The sequence below is a fragment of the Synchiropus splendidus genome, chromosome 1 (assembly GCF_027744825.2).
Source record: "Synchiropus splendidus isolate RoL2022-P1 chromosome 1, RoL_Sspl_1.0, whole genome shotgun sequence".
NCBI classification, from domain to species: Eukaryota; Metazoa; Chordata; class Actinopteri; order Syngnathiformes; family Callionymidae; genus Synchiropus; species Synchiropus splendidus.
The window spans coordinates 31,135,678-31,157,400 of NC_071334.1; the positions used below are offsets into that span (position 1 = coordinate 31,135,678).

Here is a 21,723-nt window from a genome sequence, read left to right on the forward strand (position 1 = left end):
TCACAGGGATGACAAAAAAAAGAGGAAACTGCAGGACCTTTTGTGGGGGATTAATATGAGCAGGGTGGCTGTTTAGTGAGGGATGGGGAGGTGGGAGGAAGTGGGAGGTCTGTGGCAGACAAAGGAACAGCAGTCAGGTGAAGTTGGTCCCATTAAGCTGTGGATATGAGCACAGGTCCATGCTAACAGCTACAAGACGGGAAGAGTGAGGAGTCGTCACAGCAGACAGAATGGGGAGGTGTTGGAAACATTCAGACAACAGTATGGAAGACGAACGGGTCGGGGTAAGAGCGGTACCACTATATCTGATTTACTACTCAGTCGTTGTAGAGTTACATTCTCATCAGTTGAATTTTGATATTTTACACTGCGCTGAAAATGGATTTTAGGGTACCTCAGGTCCATTATAGGTCCCGTATGAGTTCAGAAAAAATCAGAGCAAGAAGCCAGCGTGTTCATTTGATAATAGTTTTGACGTTTGAAAAACCCCATTGTAAAACAGATATTGACCAGTCATATGTTTGATGGATTCCACTTAAGGGTAATGTGAGTTTGCATTTGTTAACAAATTAAAAATTTGCACATGGTTTTCTTCATGTGTTAAGTGTATGAAGTAAGGCTGTGACTTTAAAGGCTTACATTACATTACATTACATTACAAACAAAAATAATGAATCAACCCAAATAATGCATATTGTGTACCACACTATACAATGCAATGACAAACATCCCAAATGAAGGAGACTAAGCGAGATTAAACTCATGGATGGAGAATGTAAGAGAAACAAAAGTTGAGGATAGAAACACAAAAAATGTTCTGTGCACTGCAAACAGTTTTCTCATCACTGCAGCACTTCCACACTGATGTTTAAGCTCACGTGGACAGACTCAACTCATTCTGGTGTCCAATACCAAAAGGTGATTAATTGTGAATAAACAATTATCCTGTAATTAGATTTTATGTCTCACACATGGTACAAAGTCAAAAAACCAAAGAATGTTTCACAGTACACAAACTAATGTCTGTAATTGGAAATGAACTGAACGTGATAAAAGTGATTTTCAGATCGATTTGTCTTCCCGCATGTTTTTAGAAATGTGGGAACTTATGGAAAACTTCTGTTCTGTTGGCTATGAAATGCCATTTGTGGGGTTCCTCAGGGTTAAATACTTGGCCCTTCATTCCTCTTCCCAATGGTATACTATCTGTGCCAAACTGATCTTTCATTTATGATTCAAAAAAGCAACATCAAGTCTTTAACCTGTGGTTAAAGAATTTTCCATAAACAAAATGCTGTTTTATTTGGTCAAAACTTGACATTTACATTGTCACGGCCGTTAGTTCCTCACAATGTGTCCTTCCTTCTACAAATGCTGTCCTAATGTGGACAAACTTATTTGGCTGGTGACGGCGCTGCGCACTGCTTTCACTCTTCTCTGTTCCTCTCTACAGAGTGGGGGCTTTTGTTCAGCACCCTACTTCCCACATAAAGCATTCTGGGTAAGCCTCTCGGCCTCTCTACTCCTCGTAATCATTACGCTCAGTGTGACAAGCCAACTGGGACTCAAACCACCTCACACTCAGGTATCAACAACCATTTCAAGTTCAAATGGCCATCGACTGCTGTCAGTCACTCACACATCACATCACTGTCAGTCTGTACAGACTCTTCGAGTCACAGTTCCAGAGCAAACTGGAGTTCTGCTCAACCAGTCTGCCACAGTGGACCATCACAACAACCTGGTGACCTTCTCAGTGACCGCACCAGCCAATCAGACGTCCACTGTTGTCTTTGATATCAAGCAAGTATGTCCTGATGTGAAGGGAAAAAGTGTTGAAAAAGATGTCTGACTGTTTGTTTGTTGCACAGAGATTGATTTGTTACAAACCAGTGGAGCAGGCGAGCTGCTTCCTGCGACAGATGGAGGCCGCAGACTATGAGCATGTTAGCTCACTGCTTCAAATGCCAAGCGAAATGGTAACAGACTTGATGATGATGTAATAAACACCATAAATATCACTTGCTTTTCTAGATTAAGATTAGAGATTTTTTTTGTCAAAATAACCACGGTGATATATATGAAACTGAAGACATGTATAACTTAAATCAACACACAACAGAAATGACAATCTTTGGTGCAGTAATGTGGGTATATTAAAGTATTTCATCGACACCTAAATAGTTTTGCCATATCCTCAAGAGAATTAAATGTACGACCACATTATTTAAATTTTAATCCAACCCACAAAACACCGAAGCACTGCACGATGCTCTAAAATGCATTGTGTCCTACACACTCAGGAGTGAGATAAAGACTGAAATGTTCAAAGAGAGTTCAGAACTTAACTTGAAGACTGAATTCCGAGGCACATCTGATCCCTGCTGCCCTCCCTGCACCCCAGGGATCTTCTTACAGCTGGCTGAAGCCCTGCACTGGGCACAATGGCTACTCTGTGTCATTGCTTTTAAGATATGAAACAGTCAGATCAAAGTGCAGAGGAAATCCGTGTGACACACCCATTCTTTTCCCTCATGTTCCATCACTTATGGCCACTAAAAGACCAATGAATTATTTGGAAATGGTGTCCCATTTGTGCTAGCCAGTGTGCAAATGTGACAATAGTGCAGGTGATTTTATCGATGAGAGGTTAAGAGCGGTGTTTTGTCCCCAGCACAATGGCCTTCTTGGTCCCTCACAGCAATAGGAGGGATGCTTGTTTCTTAAGTCACTGGGGTGTATCTATGCGTGGAGAGGTCTGCTGTCTGAGCCAATCCGGGGAGTAAATGTTGCAATTACACACAGCCTTTGTACTAAATAAAAGCACAGATCTGCAACCGGACACCCGGTTGCAAGAACACATGACGATCAAATGTCACATGGCAGTCATTCAGTACATGGGTTCCTCCTTATAAGACACCAACATATTCATATTCAACATATTCAGCAGAATTTAAAAGCTGAGCATGAATTTCAATGAATACATCTGACTAAAAAGACAACTAGGTTTTCATCCGACTATAGTGAATGTGCTATTATCGTATGCTAAACAACACTACTCATTTGCGTTATGGAGAAAATGACAGTTATTTTCAATTGCATCCTGAACAGAGTCACATCGAGCTGTCCAGCAATTTGACCCACAGACAGACAGAGTTCCTGCGCGTGCTGGCAGCCAGCCAGGTGGACACCTCGTCTTTGGAGGAGCCGCTGCAGAGTCTCTGTCGGAACCGCACAGTCCATTGGACCAGGAGAGCCGAGGGTAGGAATTCAACTTTTTATATTGTATTTGCCATCATGGTGGCTGAAGGTGATATTTCACAAGGCAAACTGGAATATCATTCATTGATCACAATCCCTCAACACTTCCCCTCCATTTAACTTATAAGGCAACAGTGACGCAGCTGCCGACGCATCTAGCGTAGACGGATAATTAAACAAGCACATCACTACACTTCAAAAGTGTAGGCTTTAAAGTAATGCACATTTGAATTTAGGTCAAAATACTGTATGCACAAAAAAGAAAGTCTTTGTGAACCAGTAGTTACGCCATCAAAAAAGTTTATTTGGGGACTACAAGCTAATATTTAATGCAGTTTCGAACTGTTTTCACATGAGGATCACTGCATGCAGAGATCTGAAAAGTGGCCAGCTGGAAGGTCAGTGGCGCCAAGTGTAGCGCAGAAACCAGACCCTCACCATACTGACCTTTACACTGTAACAGACATCAATCTTTTGAGAAATATATTCCACTCGACCCCTTCACATCTCAACGATACCTCATTCTCATACATGCGTTTTTGTAATGAAACATCTCAGAATGAATCAATATGCTGAAAAAGAATATTCATCTGAAACAGCAATTTAAGCTGGAAATGCTGACTGACAGATCTTTCCGTGACATGTTCCCCACATCTGTGTTTTGCTGAGCTTGACTCTTCACCGTCTAAAAGTGACCACATTTTCTGTGTTTGTCAGGTCCAGGGAAGCAAAGACTGGTCTACTTCTGCATTGACATCTGCTTTCCCAGCAACATTTGTGTGTCTGTGTGTTTCTACTACCTACCAGAGTGATGCAGGATTGTCTCATCCTGCAAACCTCAAGGAAACAAGCCTGTCTTGCTTTTCTCTGGTCTTTGAGGTGGGAAGTCACACGCAGAGTCTTCTCTGTCAATAAACTAAGTAATCTGCACTTTTTTGGAGAGAAAAAGGACTGACTGTTAAAGTAATGGACAATGGCATGTCATCATGTGCTCATATTCAAGTTCATATTCTGCTCAAGAATAATAAGACAGAACACTCTTCGCATATTTGATTGAGATTTCTGTCAGCCACAATTGTAGAAATATTCACATCAGCAATGTTTAATAATAATAAAAACTGAATTTGAATGTTTCATTAGCTTACTAAATAGAACACACTCTTTTATTATTTTGCGGTTTCTCCCTCACTTGTATTCCGCATGTGATTTTTTTGAGGTGAATCTTCGAATCTTGCATTAGATAAACACTGCCTATCTTGGCAGCGCACATGTTCAATGCCTCCAGGTCTGGGGAAAAACAAACTCTGCCAATGAGGCGGAAAAAAAGGTGACCTGATTGATTCTGCAAGTTGTATACGTTCGTCTTAATCCAACACAAGCAAGTACACACGGCTTGTACAGTGAAACTGCACCAGCTCACTGCAAAAATAAATAACTTGAGGTGCTGCGGAGGGGGTATGCTCTTTCACCTCTGCGACCTTTACCATGTTTATTTTCATTTACATCAGTATTATTCCTCTCGTCCATCCTGTCCAAACTGTTCTAGCAAGGGCCACACATAAAGACTGGTTTGGACACCCCTGCTTTGAAATATTAAGGCTGATGTAAAAAACTCCTGCACTGTATCCAGAAGAAAGTGAAAGGTGAACCTGATCAGTTGAGGAATCACTGTATTTGAACTTCACAGTCAGGAAACAACAAGTTAAACATCTCATGTATCAGCGATATCATTTTTCTTAATTCACTTTTAGTGAAATTAGTGTCTTTAGTTTAAGCATGTGCCAAACCTTCCACTGATGTCTGAAGCACTCTGAAGGAAAATAATCTCTCTCCAGTCTTTAGTCAACTTTCTGGCCTTTGGTCTTCAGCCCAACACGCTGTCATTGAAGGCCAGACACACCACAGCCTTCTGGTGACCGCTGTATTCCCTCTTGATCTCTCCAGTCTCCACACACCACAGACGAGCCAAGTTGTCTGAAGAGGCTGCAAAAGTCGCACAAAGATTTTAAATGCTCATTTTGATGTGTTAAAACACCTAGCAATTCACATGAACTATTCACACGCTCATCCACCCCAGTTTGGAACAGATTATTTTATACCCAAAATACCCAAACTTTAGTACAAACACCAATGATGGACACATTCGAAACCCTTTACAGGCAGCCAGTCCACGGAACAATACAAACAGAGGGAGACCTTTTGGACAGTCAGTGCCAATATTTTGGTTTTTAATTTATGTTTTGTGTTATGAGTACACACAGACAAGACCTTAAGACCTTTCACATGTTTAGCAATTCATATGTTCAATTCAATGGATTTAATTTGAGAAGATTATCGACCAAAACAAAAAGCCCAAAGTGGATGGTCCCTGCCAAAAGAAACTGTGATTTATATGGAGTAATTTAAAAAAAAAAAAAACAATGATCGTAATGAAAATCTTTTGGCTGATTACCTCTGTAAACATTGGAAAATATAAATTGTTTTTGACTGTACATGGAACTGTTAACTTTTTATCTATGTTTAGCTATTTTGAGATCCATATTTACATTTACATTAAACTAACTAATAACGGAGCTCAGTATTCGATGATAGGTTATACCAATATATCTATTAAAGAAAAAGATTTTACAAAAACAAAATGGACATTTGGAGTTTTCCAAAAAGCGCCATTTCTTACAATCAATATTTAGTAAGAGTCCACAAACGAAGAAACGTGAAATGAGAATGGCGTGTGGTGGTGTGGTGTGTAAATAAACGGCACTGACCAGTGACGATGTACTGGGAGTCTCCAGAGAAGGCACAGTCCCACATCCAGCCCCGGGAAGTCTCTCCAGGGTTGTTGCTCTTGATGCTCAACTCAGTCATCAGAGAGAAGTTAGACGTCCTCCAGATCTTACACGTCTGGTCTGCGGAGCAGGTGGCCAGCAGGCTTCAGAAGACAAACATTGATAAAGCAAAGCAGTAAATCACCAGACGACACTGCAAGGATTTACAATGACAGTTCCTACAGTGCAGGAGACTAGAAGGAAACACAGTGAAGACTTACGTAGAATCTGGACTGAACTTGCATCGAAGCGAGTAGCGTTTGTGTGCAGGAATTTTGGTTTTAGGAATCATCTGTGTCACTTCATCACCGAGGCCTCCAGCTAGGTTCCAGACGTAACAGTTTCCCTGTACACCATAGAAGATGACGAATTGCCCTCATGACATCTTCATTTTCAAAAACTGCACGCCACTTACTGAACTGTTTACTGCTGCCATGTAGCTCGCATCAGCGTCTATGTGAACGGCGTTGACTGACACTTCTGGCTCAGGGATTAGCTGTTCATTGTGGTCCGTCTTCAGGTCCCAAACGTGAATCACACCACTCTGATCTCCAACGATCAGCTCCGCCTGATGACAGAGAATCGCACTGAAAGCAATCTACATACTTCGCAGGATATAAACGGCTGTAAAAATATGAGATGTACAATCAGTCATACGTTTAAGTGCTCAGAACTAGGGATGCTCCGAACAATCGGTCTCTGATCATGGTCGGCCGATATCAGTGTGTTCGGTGAATGTTGCTCACTATCTGTCGATCACAATATTGATCACATATTGTTCACCAAGCTGGATGAATAGCCTTTCTCAGGTGTCGCTTATGCGGAGATGGAAGCAACCGAATGCATCAACGATTTGGAGTCAGTCTGAAACATTTCAAAATGTCAGGATTGGAAACATTCATTAATGCAGTGCTCTCTGTCTCGGAGTCCCACTACAAGCGGCCAGTATGTAAATATTGCACGGACATAGCAAAGTCTCTGGAGATTCACCAAACTTCGACATCTCACATTAAATGAAATGTTTTTTAGTTGTCCTTTTGACAAAATAAGTAGCTGCATTCTGCAAGGTTTTTCTACTTTTTGCCTCCTTGAAGAGGTTTATAAAAACATGTCTGAATTAAAATGATTTGATGGTTCATGTTCAAAGAAGGTCTCATCATTTTGATTACAAATTGAGAGTCAATCCATGTGATCGGTATCGGTGATCTGCAGCAAAAACCCTAAACGGAGCATCCCCACTCAATCAGATTGTAATAGCACACAGACAAACTCTTGTGTGTAGTCTCGCCCCTCACCAGTAGTAGGAGAAGCAAACATAGTAGAAGTGGCAGAAATGTGGTCAAGGTCTACAGTGGAGACACATGATGTGGTTGTGATGAACCTCAAACCCTTTTAGATCAATACCCACTAGCACAAAGTCCTCTCCACAGTTTGAATGGTAATTTTCTTTTAGATAAGCACATACAATGCTGTCATTATTTTTCTCTCACTTAAAAGTTTTTTTTACCTCTATCATTTCGATTGCTATTATAATGCATTAAGAAGAAGTCCATGAATGTATGCTCCAAATTGACTACTGGATGGATGTTCACCTGGTTCGGATGCAGGCACACGCAGTTGATTGGGGCGTTGACCTGGAATATACGCTGACACTGGAGACTTCTTGACCTGTCAGAATCATTGGTATTAAGCAGCTGGCAAAATGAACAAGAAATCACCAACAATTTTTCGATGTTGCACCTGAGGTCCCAAATCCTCGCCATGCAGTCTTCACCTCCTGTGTACATCCAGCGACCATCTTCATGGAAGCCCACTGACGTGATGTTCTTGCTGACGCCGTCGTAGTTGATAACCGGGTTTGGGTTGTTGGAGTTCAGGTCGTACATGCGGATGTGCTGATATCCTGAAAACAAGACACAAGACACACTATAACTCTATTAGCTGGTGTAGGTGGATTACTTTGTTTTAGACTAGAGTCAGACCTGCAGCTGCGATCATGCTCCTGTCAGGTGTCACTTCCAGTGAGTTCACTTGCTGAAAACATTTTTTTAAAACCATAGATTAAACACATTCTTTGGTTTTATGATTAGATATCCTTTATTTGTGGGGAAATTTCACATATGAACAAGAAGAATAACGAAGAAATAAGTCGCTAAAAGAGTGGGTGGACTTTGTAACACATTTTATCATTCCCTTGGGTCTTGTAACATTTTATCATTCCCTTCTTCCATTTATCGTTTTGAATCACATACACGATGATGCAATCTGTTTCATACAATTCATCATCTCTAAAGGGTCTCTGCAGAAATCTTGGAGGCCAGGAACACCTTCACCACCACTGCCACATAAAAACAACTTTGCCGTTAGCTGACTAGTTCAATTACTACAACATACTCTCTTCAAAAGTGTTGAGACCAACACACAAACTTTCTATTGACATGTTGGTATTGACAAATATTATTTTATGGGAGAAATAATAACCTCATCAGGGGTAAGTTAAGGCAGAATGTAGTATACATACCGAGTCTTGGTGCTGGACGGTTCGTGTGCAAATACCACTGTGGGCTTGCCAGAATCTGACGGTGTGGTCGTATCCAGCTGTGGCTAGAATCACTGGGTCACTGCCCACTGTCCCCTGGTTCACATTCATGTTTTGACTGCTCCCAAGTCTTCCTGATCGAAGGCTTGACGGTGCTGTGCTAAAAAAAACCCGACTTGCTAAGAGTAAAATGTAACAAACAAACAAAAGTTCCGACTAGAAATGAATGCTTTGTTTTGAATACAAACTTCACTCGTTTGCTATCGTTAGCAACGTTGACATAGCAGCATTAAAAAGACCACACGTTGAAATTCAACGCAGGGCAGTAGTATAAGTTTATCTGTACTTTTAATAAGGACAAATGATGAGGCTAACATGCAGATAAACGGAGAGGAAATCTTTGATTACCTTTAACTTCTAGCGACGACGCGACAACAGTACGTCTCTTTTCAATGTCCCCAACAACTGAGACAAGAGAGCTCAGTTCCGGTGTGACGATAGTCGGTGAAATACTGGACTCTAGTGACTGGGTTTGGTATCGCTACACACAAAAGTTCCTTGACCGAGAACGCTGTTAATTTAAAGGGTAAAAGTGACCTTTGCTATTGAATTTTAAACTACAACAATAAGATTGTTATGTTACAAGATTACATGGTCGTATGATCGATGATACATACAGTTTTGATACTTTTGAGTTTGCTCAAAACTATATGCTGATATATGATATGGAACCTATGTTGAAATGTAATTGGAATTGTTTATGAAAATAATGATAAATTGTTTGGTTTAACTAAATAAATTATTGGATTAATGTGGCTCTTGAAATTAATAGCTTTGGAGTTGAAGTTTATACTGCTACACAGCTGTCCTGGATTGACCCCCAGCATGTTTTTCAAATCTGTAAGTGACCTGGGTCATTTAAAAAAGTTACATCCAGATGAAGGAGTTGGACTTTGCCCGCAGGAGAAACAACCTCGACAGCATTACTAAAATCTAGCTCATGAATCAATCCACCCCTTAGTAAGATGATTATCTTTATTTTTTGCAAGTTGGTCATTCTGTTCACTGAAAAGATAAAGACCCCCACATATTTTAACATAAAGAAATGACGCCAAACGTCATTGTTAAACACAACTGTCCTGAAAACCAACAGAGACTGTGCATTGAACAGTGATGAGAACAACAGAGAAACTTTCCATTCCAGTGCAGGTCTCAGTCTTGCTGCAGTAGAGCAGTCATGTGATATTTCACCTCCCCTGGGTCTGCAAGGCTGCAATCCAGGATCACTCCTCTGACCCCACTCTTCAGCTTAGTGGTGGGAACAACCTATAAAAGGAAATCAATTCGATTCAATGGGAAAAGTGACTCTGTACCTCAGTATGTATGATAGCCTCCCTTCATGTATATTTTGCATCTCTCCAAAAGAAAGGTCCACTTCATCACTGTCCGCTCATCATCAGTCAGGCTGGTGAATTCGTCTTTCTGAAGTAACAACAGTGTTATTCATTTTCTTAATTATTTGGGGCAGATATAACATTAGGAGACAAACATGCATTTGGATTTTTTCTTGTTACAATATGATTTGCAATGTTCACCTGTATTTGGCATTTTTGAAAAACAAACGATGTCATTGACTAGTTTGCAACATGACTGCATTTCAATTTAATACAAACTGTGCATCCAAGAGTCTTCTCAGCTTCTGGACTTCTGAGGGTGCAGGCGCTCAGTGTCCCAGTGTGGTCGGTGACATCAACCAGGAGGTCAAAACCTGTAGTGGAGGAGAAGACCTGACCTCTCCCTGGACACAGCTGGTTGAAGCAGCTCTGCACGTCATCATTCACCAGAGTCTTGCACCTGGCACTGAGCCCAGAACATTCAGTGGACCGCGAGTTGATCACACCAGCTAGCCTTGACTTACCACCGTGTCCTGATGACTCTGGACAGAGGAGAATCCAGATCCAGCCTGGTAATGAAGCTGTACGTGATGCCAAAGAAAACCTCTGTGTCTTTAGCCCTCTGCTTCAGTTGATTCACGGTGTAGACGTCAGTGATTGACTCCACTGTTGGCCATAAATCACACACTCCTCCCAGTTACCCGTCTTTTATCACTATGATCGAGCCCCACACTATAAGCAGTATGAGCAATCTGTTATCTTATAGGAGCATCCAAAATTAACTTTTTGGTTGACATACTTTTCGGTGAAAAAGTTTGTTCTTCATTAAATTCTGTTTACTCGATATGGGTCAGACCTGGACATTGATTGCAAGAGGACACATTTTTGGCTGCCATATTTCTTCTCTTTCTTTCCCTTTCGTCATAGCAATGTTTTTGTCACACAGTTGTGTAAGTTATATGTATATAGTTATATGTCTGGTCAGAACCAGAGTAAGAGAAAACATTAAAACTCCTTTGTGTCCAACCTGGTGAAAGTAAATTAATAAGGATTATAATAAATGCAGAGGACTTGTTTATAATAGTATAATAGTCTTCATACCAGTCATATCTTCAGGCGTTTGATCTTGCTCAAGGGCACCAGAGTCAGCAGCCTTCTTCGCAAAGCCAAACAATAGACTGGCCTCTCTGGTGTCTAAAAGAAAATATGAAAGGTCACAGAGACAAAATAGCTAACATTAATGAGTGGTAATTCACATTAAATCTGTATTCCCGACTCCGCTCACCAGGATTGACAGTGATGATGGTTTTAGAGTTGACGGTTGCAGTCATGCCTTTGCGAAAACTGTCGAAGCTGATCTTTGCATCGGCGATGAAGAGCACTGATGGCAATTCAGTCAAAGCAACAGTGAGTTAACATGAGCACAATTTCCTCTGGAATAACCGTGCATCTCATAGGGCTTGTGAGTTAATAGGACGTGACAGGCAAGAATAACAGTCAAATACAAACTGTGGCTGGATCTGAAAAACAGCGGTTAACCTACCCGTCCCTTTGGATATCTGACTGTGTACGAGCTGAATAGGTTCTCTGTCCCAGCTGAAGGAAAACAATTGTGAGTCATGCACACAGAAAAGGAGCAAGTCCTTCATAGTTCATTCATAAGCATGACTGACCAGACAAGAGGGAAAGACGGGACCAGATCGTCAAACAGCTTCAACTCCAGCCTCTGACCTTGGCGTCCGTCCGAGGTGGTGAACTGTCTTAGCTCCCCAACCTGAAACATTTTAGAGCTTCAGTTATTCCGTCGAACTGTATAGGGATAGAAAGAGATGTTTCACTTCATTATGAAGTGAATTATGTGCAGCTAATTTGTCAGCAAATATATCCTGAAATTTAGTAAGCTTGAGGTCTGAAGGTGGACTGAATGAATGTAAATAATTTAACTTAATTCCTTACCCCCCACAGGGCGTGAAAATAACACTACAAATGAAATGGGCATTAAGATTACTAAAAAAAAATACTGACTGTTTGTGCTTTTGTAACATAGACTCTAAACATCTGAATTTAGTGAGATCTAATTAAAAACAGCTCAGCTTTTGTCATGTTCATGTTAACACAATTCTTCAAAATAATTTGTTTGCAATAACCATAATCATCATCATCATCATTATTCTTAAAGCCTCACAGAAAGTGAGCAACACAAAAACAAAAGTATTGTTTCGTCAGAATTAAAGATTGAAAGAACACAATCAACACATTAAATATAAAATGTTAAAGGGATTTGAGAGGTTTTACTGATTTCACTGCAGCCAGTATATTAATCAGCATTCCATCAAGGCTCCGCCCGTTGGCCTCTATGTCTCCCAAAGAATAGAAGTCTCTGGGGTCCTTGACTGGAAGGTGGATGAGTGGCAGCAGCCGGTCGACTGTGTCCATGTCTTCACACAAATGGACTTGACAATGGGACTCATCCACCATCAACCTATACAGACTGAGAGAACAACACCAATAACTTACGAGTTACACACAGTCTCTTGGTTGGCATCATACCTTGGTGTGGAGGGACAGAATGTGTCTCCTTTCACTGGGTCTTTGCTGGAAACAAGAGGGTTCTCAATTGTCACTGAAAGGCAATAAAAAACATCCAAAAATGATCTGCACCTACTTTAAAAAGCATCTCAATGTTTTGAGTTTGTAATCGGAGGCACATCATGCATCTGTGTGGATAATGCATTATTAAATTCCATGTAATCTACAGGGTGTGGTTTGTCTTGCTTTGGTATTGAAATATCATATATCACTAAATACTCTCAACAACAGACTCGCAGACTCAACAACAGATAGAAGTCCATCTCACCACAGTCTCCGATCCCAAAGCTGTTTGAGAGCCTGCTGACGAAGCCTTCATTTCCCCAGGCCGTCACATTAATGAAGAAGTCGGGGGAATCCTTGATGGTGAAGCTGAAAGTGAATCTCTCCGCACCAGCATCTACAACGAAGACACTGAAGTTAGCTGGAAAACTTCACAACCCTGTAGATACATTATTCTCCAGGAGAGGGCGCAAGCGGATGAAAAACGTACTTCTTCTGTCAGAGAAGCATTTAACGTCACTTTTCCCAATGATGATGCCAACAATCTTCTGGAAGAAGAAATACATAACTGAATAAATACACAATGAGACAAGTTAGAACTGTGTGAAAACATTACATTTGATAATACTTACTGGGTGAGAGAAGTTCGGGTGCAACTCAGAAATGGCAATGCAGTATTGATTGGCCATTTTCAGCTTCCGTGACTTCAAATATGACGAAAGCGTTACTGAGCTAGTTTAGCGTAGCATGTAGCCTAATGTTCAAACACTGAGCAACTGTTCTCAAAATAAATAGGCAATATATACTGTTCACTTTCTACATTACTGACCAATCGCCACCTAGCTATCCATAACAAACTACAAAGCGACAGTTTAACTCGTCATTTTTCTCAGGACTAACCTTGTAATTGAAGTTTGCAAAAGTCCCTGCTCCCTGCGCGCGCTGACCAGGAAATCTCGCGATAGTTTATAAACCTCATTTGATGGCATCGGAAATATCAATTTTAGCGCTTTCTTCAGTATAAAAAATGGACAAAACCAATTGTAGTAATTGCAGATGTCTTTAAGCTTTCATTTTCAAGAATGTGACAAAATGACTAAACTGAGTTGATTCATGTAAAGTTTAGATTTAAACACACGCACACACATTTTTACATCAATGCTAGTGAAAACATTCTTCCCCTAGAATATAATGAAGTATTCATACACATAACTTCTCATCCACCCAACGTAATGCCTTAATCTTCACTTGTCATGAGGACAAACATCTGTGATTCAATGTTGGGGACAGCCTTAAGTGTAACATCAGGTTACCAAAGGTTCATTGAATTATTGATGGAGTCTGTACTGTATAATGTTAAGCTTTGTTGTTTACCCCAGTGGAGGGATCAATTCTTTATTTGGTTCCTAGAGAGACCTACGGTTGGACCTGGACCTGCGGTTTGTGAGTCCATTAATAAAAGCAGTGCTAACAAATACATGCTTTATTCATGCTGAATTCTCAGCCCCCCATCCATCAAACTTTTTTTCTTCTTGTAGCATTATAAGCTGTGAATATTTAGGGGGAAAAAAACATGTTTTTTTTCTGCTTCACCACTTTCTATCCATGCGCTTACTAAAACTGGACCTACATGTTGCTGGATATAACATTTGTGGTCCAGAAACACAGCCCCTTCAGAAGTGACACACAAGCCAAGCTTTGTTCACTGTTGTACACAATAAAAATGTTTCCTTGGAGTGTTTAGTCAACCATCAAAGATAAACGCAATTATAATTCAATCTGAGCGATCGTGTGCATGCGCTGACTCTGTCTGGTATTTACATTATACCTGAATTTGATGGTCCTGGTGTTTTAATGGCCTGTGGGAGATGCATGGAACACTTTGGCACACGAGGACAATGGTTCTGTTATTCAGAATAAAATCAGTCCCTTCAAAAAGTAGCATGTTTTTATTAAAATCAATGACTGGAGTAGTGTTTTTCTATAAGGCCGACATGTTGAGCAGTATCCCGAGAGTTTACATCCAAGTAGAGCTTTCACAGTTGTTGGCAGCAGCCTTTATGGGCCTCCACTAGTGGCAGAGCTCCAGAATGCAAGTGTGTATGAGATCTGTAATTTTCCTGCCACCTGTGTGACGACTGTGGCCGCTGCACCACTGGGCCACGTTACTGCCATTTTCAGCTGCATGGACTTGACTAGAACAATAAAGTCTGTCTCTGTCCAGGCAAACGGGGGACCATAACTGTGGAGGAAGCCTTGAATGACTTTAATAACCTTCTGATGAAAAGCTGCTCAAATATAGAAGTCGGGGACCTTGATCATCGTGCCAACAAACTGAAGCAATGGAACACTATGGCATGATTTACTGTGGTCATTGATTTGACTGAGAAATGAATGTACTGCAATCTTTCCAGTGTTTTAGTGAATTTGTTTATGGAGCGAAACACTATAATAGCCATCCACATTTTGACTGCCTTTCTCAACTCTCAAGTTCCCCTTTATTATTGATATTTTTTATGCTGCGGAATTGGAGTGAGATTTTCATTGGTTCAACAGCCTCTCACATATTTTTTTACACTGCTTACAGTACCTGAGTACCAAACAGGTAAAGATCCAAAAGGGTTGACGTCAGGCTATCCTGAGGAGGGCCTATTCCTTTTCCCTGTTTATCTGCAGTGTTGGTAGAATTAAACTTTATCTTAACTTCAATTTCAACGTGACACTATGCTACCAGTACATTTAGTAATAATTTGGTTTTAAGCATTTAGCCTTTTGTTGCCATATCCACTCGGGCTACAGTCCCACTGATGTCACGACTTCCAAAAACGTTTGTGTAACTCACTCAGAGGATCTTGGGTTCGATGATTCACCGCCCGGGATGAATGACTTTTATACTGCATAGACTTGCTGTTCTTAAAGATGAAGAAGTACTTTTTTTAATTGCAGCAAGGCAAAGACTCCTGTGCAGTAGTCATAAGAAATAATTAGAAATGCATTAGTTCTATATATATAGTCTAAAAGTATCCTGCCTACCTGCCACTAATTTCACTGCCCAGTTTTACTTTGATCATCAGACATGTAAAATGCATGTGATGGCAGAGTTTGGACTCAATTCTACGGAGCTCGGGAAGTGACAAGCATGTGTTTTTTTTGGACGTTACTTGCATGACTTTATTTTTTTTATCTCAAGATAACTGTTGTCTCAAGATCATTTTTATCTCTAGATAACTGTTATCTCGTGATAATTTGGATCTCAGGATAAAAAAATAAATAAAGTCATGCGTGTCGCTTCCAGGGACGTGTAATACGTATAGCTTAGCCACATATGGTATTATTTTGAGTAGAAGGCACTTGATCAGTGTGTTAAAAGCGCATTGACTTGCAGACAGTGACTGACAACGTTGACGAACAGTTACGAAGCCATGGGAGACATAGTGGTTGCAGGTGGATGTATATAAAATGCTTTGCCAGAGAGACAGGTATGCGTGCGCTGACATTTACGATTGTATCTTGAGATAAAGATAATCTTGAGATAACTGTGATCTTGAGATACAAATTATCACAAGATAAAAAGTATCTCGAGAAAATTGTTATCTCATCCAAAAACACACGCATGTCACTTCTAGGGCTCCGTAGAATTCCGACACCTGGGTTTGAAAACTCCTTTTGACAGGTTACATTTATATGTGACCATTATGTTTGTTTCACAATACAGGGTCCAATCCACAGTAGTATATCTAGTAGCGGAGGATCTGTCATCATCTAGTCTTGGTAGACTATTTGAAACATGAACTAATTCACTCAGGTGGACAAGGGCGGAACCACAGGGAGAGGACGCCTCAGACTTAAAATAAAACTCTGACATTCTAGGCATCATGCATTCTTCTCCAGCCGCTGTGCTTGCGTGTGGCTCTGATGTCCGTTCTGCATTTCCATGTCGACTTCTTTCCGCAATGATAGTAGCAGCAATTGATGAGAGGTCTGAGAAATGCCGCAGAGCCAATCTCATCCATGTATGAAAGCTCTGCAACTTTGGATGAAGTCCATCTCTGCGAGGCAGACAGCAGGAAGGCAGGAACACATGCCTGAGCTGGATCTGTGGGTGGTTCTGGTTCTGTTTTGTGTGGACGTTGACATACAGCTGCATCAAAACAGGCCTCAACAGCTATATGATGGAATCTTAAAGAAGCAGTGACTGAAACTTTAATCACAAACTTATAGAAGCAAGGGAGGCTCAAACCCATAACCACACAATTTAATATTTTTTGCATGACATTAGATCACTGATTTGACGCTATACACCTTTGATCTGTGGAAACTTAGATAGCCCGGAGATGCTCTGAGCAGCAAATGTATCATAGCATGACGGTTGGTTCTATAAATCACTTCTGTCACTTCGGTTCTTAATGTCATTCACCACAGTCATTTTTATTGCGAGCCATGTACAGACCATTTGACTCTGGGATCAAAGGAAAATTTGAATTGATGTAGACCATATTTTGGCATGTTTCGGTGTCCAAGAGAGTCACATTCCAATTAGATGTCAAGTTTCATTGAGCTCATATGCTTGCACACTAGAGCTGTGACCCATGAACTGTAGGCTGTGTTGCCACATTCACACGGCCACAAAGACGTGTTATTGTATCTAAAACACAGGTTCACAAGTCATGATGTTATGAACAAAACAATGGCAATAAACGGATAATACTGACATGACTGAAGGGTGTAACCTCTTGATAGTTTCCATCACTTCCTGTTCTCACTCAAAAATTGGAAGTCAACCCGTTCCACTGGCAGAAGTTCCAATAACAAGTAACCAGTCCTGTGTTATTTACTGCACTCACTGAGCGACTTGAGCAATGCGATCACAGTTGAGGATCGGAAGCTGGATGAGAGAAACAGTGGCATTAGTTAGGATGAAATCTACCATTCTATTCTATCTAGGGGCTGGAAAGAGAAGAGTCTACCTCATTTTACTGATGAATAAACAATAACATCTCCCATGTTCATGTCCTTATCCACGACTGCCACCGATGTGACTCATGTACATTCTGGATAGAATAATTCACTGTGACTGCCCATGATGCTCAGCCGCCCAATAAACCAATCATAGTTTTTGATCACTATGACATGGGTTACTACATGCAAACAAGCTTAATGCTGCCAAAAATAATGACATTACAGGCATTTTATTGACATTAAGATGTTAAAATGCACTGTTTTCGTACATACTGCAAGTAATCCGACTTCATCTTTTTCCCACGTCCCTGCTGTTCCTGCTCAGACTGTGGAGGCGGAGCCATATTGTAGTGACCAACCACTGTGGTTGGTTGACTGGATTGGAAAGCATCATGGGAACTGCTTAGGTTCAAGTCACAGTAACTGAGTTGAGAGTGGAGGGTAATGCTGTGGCATTAAATATGTAACTAAGTGACTTGTCATTATTACACAGACCAGCAGATGCATTTTAAGTGGGTTCCACTTGAGTAGAAAGATGTTCCTCTAAGGTAGTTGTAACTATAAAACCACATGTAGCAAACTAGTAAATAAACTGAGTGCTATTATTCTGTAAAAAAAATACTTAAGTTGTATTTGGTGTTAAAAAAACGACAGAATTCCAAAAGGTTCCCAATCCCTGATTTACAGTCACCAATTGACCTCTGAATATTTTTGATCCCCCACGTGTGAACAACATAAACTATCCCAAACCTGGGGTTGCCTCTGTGATCCTCATGCCGAGAGACTCCACAACTAAAGTGCTAACCAAATATGAGTTTAATTGAAGACTATATTAACAAAAAGCAGAAAATCTCTTCAGGGTCTAATTGTCCTCGCAGCTCCAAGGAATTAGGGCCAATGCAGAACAGACTCTAGTCACTGGTCATGTAGGGACATAATGACTGCATTAGCTGGCCTGGTACCACCAAAGCACAGGGTCAATGCCATCCTCAGGTTTATAAAACACATGTGGACTTCCTGGGCAAACTCCCATGAACCCTGCTGGGTAATGCACTGGTCCTCTGGTGGAGGACAGGAATAAACAACTGGGTATTTAAGGTCTGATTGAAACAAGGTAGGGCCTGAGACGTAACAATCGATTGATACCTGCGATGCATTAGATGCCACTGAGCTTCTCTCAACCTCACTGGATGTCAGCGCGGCCTTCCTTCAACCACGCTCTGTCAATCGAGGAGGAGAAAAAGCTGCCTGTCATCAATCCTCTCTGTTACTTGCTTCCTCAGATGGCAGCAAGCATCACATGTGGAAGACATCATGCTGTTAGAGAGCAGTAATAATAGTGTGGCCCTAATAAAAAGGAATGGAACGAATTATGGACCATCCCAGTCAGAGTCATCATGTACTGCGAGGCATTAAGCAGCTATTCCAGACCATACTGGGAGGAACTGCAGTGAGAGAGAGGGGGAAGTGACTGGGACGTGCCAGGCCTCCCAGTAATAGCTCGGGGGAACACACAGAAAGCTTCAGAGAGAATAAGCCTGTGGGCAGCACACAGACACGCTCCGCCGAGGATGAAGGAGCATCAGCAGAACACTGACAATGACTTCTGAGTGGCTGCTGATTGAAATTCAACAGGAGCGTTTGTAGTCTGCTAAATGATGGAATTAATGAGGATATTAAACAACGGGAGGATGTATGGGAAGAGTGAACACGCTCAAATCTCACCACAATAAAAGAGTATCAAGAGTAATATATGGTGACAAGTCTGCAGGAGACGGGAGCCAAAGAGAAGCTGGGAGCCACTTTCCTATGATGGCACCAGGCGGGAGCCAAAACCACTAAACGTACAATGAAATACACATTTTCTGCTCTGAAGGCTTCACTTAAAGTTGCCAAAGAGTCTCTATCAATAATGTTGAAATTTTAAGAGCTGAAAAAATGAGGACAGTTTGTATCTTTTTTGCAACAGTGTTTGATGATAGACGCCATTCTGTGACAAATGATCCGCCATTGCTCTTCATGCTGCCAATTCATTGACTGTCCAATGACAAAAAGTAAAGAGTTCTTTATTATCTTACTCACATTTCACTCCACACTGTACATACACAAGCATATCTGTTGATTGTTTGTTGGGGAATACAGAAATAAATGATAATTTAAAAAAATATTTGAGAGAAAGGTTACGCCCACCTGCTGTCAGATTTTAAGTGGTAAAAAAGCTAGTTCGATTGATTAAATGCATGTAGGGCAGAGCCTATTGTGATTGAAAGAAACCCCAAGACGTGCGGAAATGAGTGGTTGAGTGTGGTCTTCAAACCGGTCCTCAAAGGAATTAAAGAAAATACATGTAGATCTTGTGTAGTCATCCAGAAAAAAATGAAAATCTGATCACTTTCAGTTATAAAAATACCTCTTTGGAATGTAAAGGCAACTTAACCTCTGAGTGGTCATGAAAGAGGCTGAAGAAACTGTGCATGCTGATAGCAGTGTTGACACTTGTCAGGGAGGAGAGAGGAGAGGAGAGAGATAATTGCAAAAATAATATATATATATATGACCAAAGGTTTTGAGGGTGGTCAAGCTTTCTAAGCTAACTAAAACAATGTGGCGCATGATGATATTTTCTGCACTGGGAGGCGAGCTGGAATGAAGCTGTGCTCTCACTCGAGTCCCACTGTGTTATAGTGGATCATTGATGTGAACCCATAAAGCAACTTCTGCCTCTAAAAATGGCCTCCACCCTGCTGTGACCACCTCTGAGTTCACCACCACAGATCGTCCCGAGGATCTCGCCTCTTGTTTAATGTCAAGAGGTCAACGGAGCTGGAGCAGGAGGAGCAGAGCAGGTGAAGACTCGGCAGAAGAAACAGAGTCGAGAGTCGGAAGCTTCCTGGGTGGTGAGGCTATCGTCTTTGTCAGTAGAAGAATGATAAGTTAGTTTAGACCTCCAACCTGAGACAGTCCTCACTGGTCTGGTATTTCCACCTCTCATTCTGACCTGTCATTGCTTCTGTCTGTAATTATCAGCGTTTGGCCTGCCACTGGTTATTCAGAAGATCCATCCTAACATTCTTCTGTCTGTTTCCCTGAAGCTCTCACAGCTACTGCATGTTGACCTCTCCATTCCTATCCGCCTTAAAAATGGCTGTTGTACCGGGGTGACGCAGACATCTGTTATATTCGGATTAGAGGATTTTCTTCTCCGAGAGACTTTAATTTTGATCTGAAAGCCTTTTTCTCCTTCACTGTCAGTGACGTTAGACCCTGGACCACCAGGGTTGCACTTCTGGTATTTTACTTTGGCCGTGGGATTTTTTTTTGGAGGAATAGTTGTACTAAGAGGGATTTCCACCAAATAAAATAAGGCTGTTCACTTCTGTCAAATGCAGCTGCTGCTTTTTTGTCCTGGACACTCAGCATTAATGTCATTATTATATTATATTATATTATATTATTTTATACTATATGATATGATATGATATGATATGATATGATATGATATGATATGATATGATATGATATGATATTATATTATATTACATTATATTTGACTTCGTGGTGGGACATGTTAATTACGATTACGATACAACACTATTATGATTAATTAATAAATTAAAAAATAATGTAATTTAATTTAATTGAACAGTTTGCTCTCCAGACAACAGGGAACCTTTGTAAATGCAGGGGTTCCTGGTCCACTGATCACACTGCTGCACAAGACACGTGGCAGCTAGGATGATAACAACAACAACAAACATGGAGGAATCCCTGAACAAAAGCAAACAAAAGCATCGTTTGCTTCGGTTCAGGGATGTTTTTCGCTACACATTGGGCAGGGTTTCCACTACTACTTTCCCCTATAAAAATTGAAATTCTTACACAAATATTTACATTTAGCTTCAGTTTAAATAAGGTGATATTAAAACTTGAATTTGGCCATCATCTTGATTTATTGTGCAATTGTCAAGCTGAGACAAAATAAACAATGTTTTGTTGTTTTGAAATGTATGTATGGGTCCAATGTTGAAAAATGTGGCTTCTTGTGGCAAATAATCTTATACCATTAAACTGTGATTAATTGAGATTAATGAATCACAAATTATATAATTAACTACATTTAAAAAAAAAATCGAATCCCACCCCTAATTTGAAT

General features: G+C 40.8%; 3 protein-coding genes across 4 annotated transcripts; 1 reads left to right on the forward strand and 2 right to left on the reverse strand.

Moving 5' to 3' along the window:
- Positions 1-263: 263 nt before the first annotated feature.
- bricd5 (BRICHOS domain containing 5) lies at positions 264-4,073 on the forward strand. Its single transcript, XM_053864893.1, has 6 exons — positions 264-284; positions 1,454-1,585; positions 1,658-1,807; positions 1,872-1,979; positions 3,112-3,262; positions 3,979-4,073. Exons 1-6 carry the CDS (start codon positions 264-266, stop codon positions 4,071-4,073), a joined length of 657 nt encoding a protein of 218 aa, XP_053720868.1.
- mlst8 (MTOR associated protein, LST8 homolog (S. cerevisiae)) lies at positions 3,555-9,121 on the reverse strand. Of its 2 annotated transcripts, none has more exons than XM_053877516.1 (9): positions 9,034-9,121; positions 8,608-8,785; positions 8,069-8,120; positions 7,827-7,989; positions 7,679-7,754; positions 6,502-6,654; positions 6,308-6,432; positions 6,027-6,190; positions 3,555-5,244 (listed from the first exon to the last, which is right to left on the reverse strand). In XM_053877516.1, the coding sequence occupies exons 2-9, from the start codon at positions 8,734-8,736 to the stop codon at positions 5,126-5,128; spliced, it is 981 nt and encodes a 326-aa protein (XP_053733491.1). In that variant the 5' UTR covers positions 8,737-8,785; positions 9,034-9,121; the 3' UTR covers positions 3,555-5,125. The 2 variants fall into 2 exon arrangements, with proteins under 2 accessions (XP_053733491.1, XP_053733502.1); XM_053877527.1 differs by having other exon boundaries at positions 8,608-8,780; positions 9,034-9,073.
- A 544-nt stretch (positions 9,122-9,665) lies between these two features.
- meiob (meiosis specific with OB-fold) lies at positions 9,666-13,498 on the reverse strand. Its single transcript, XM_053888103.1, has 13 exons — positions 13,244-13,498; positions 13,102-13,159; positions 12,877-13,008; positions 12,570-12,642; positions 12,315-12,510; positions 11,693-11,793; positions 11,563-11,615; positions 11,305-11,400; positions 11,121-11,213; positions 10,544-10,685; positions 10,299-10,485; positions 10,020-10,107; positions 9,666-9,950 (listed from the first exon to the last, which is right to left on the reverse strand). Exons 1-13 carry the CDS (start codon positions 13,298-13,300, stop codon positions 9,838-9,840), a joined length of 1,389 nt encoding a protein of 462 aa, XP_053744078.1. The 5' UTR covers positions 13,301-13,498; the 3' UTR covers positions 9,666-9,837.
- Positions 13,499-21,723: the final 8,225 nt, after the last annotated feature.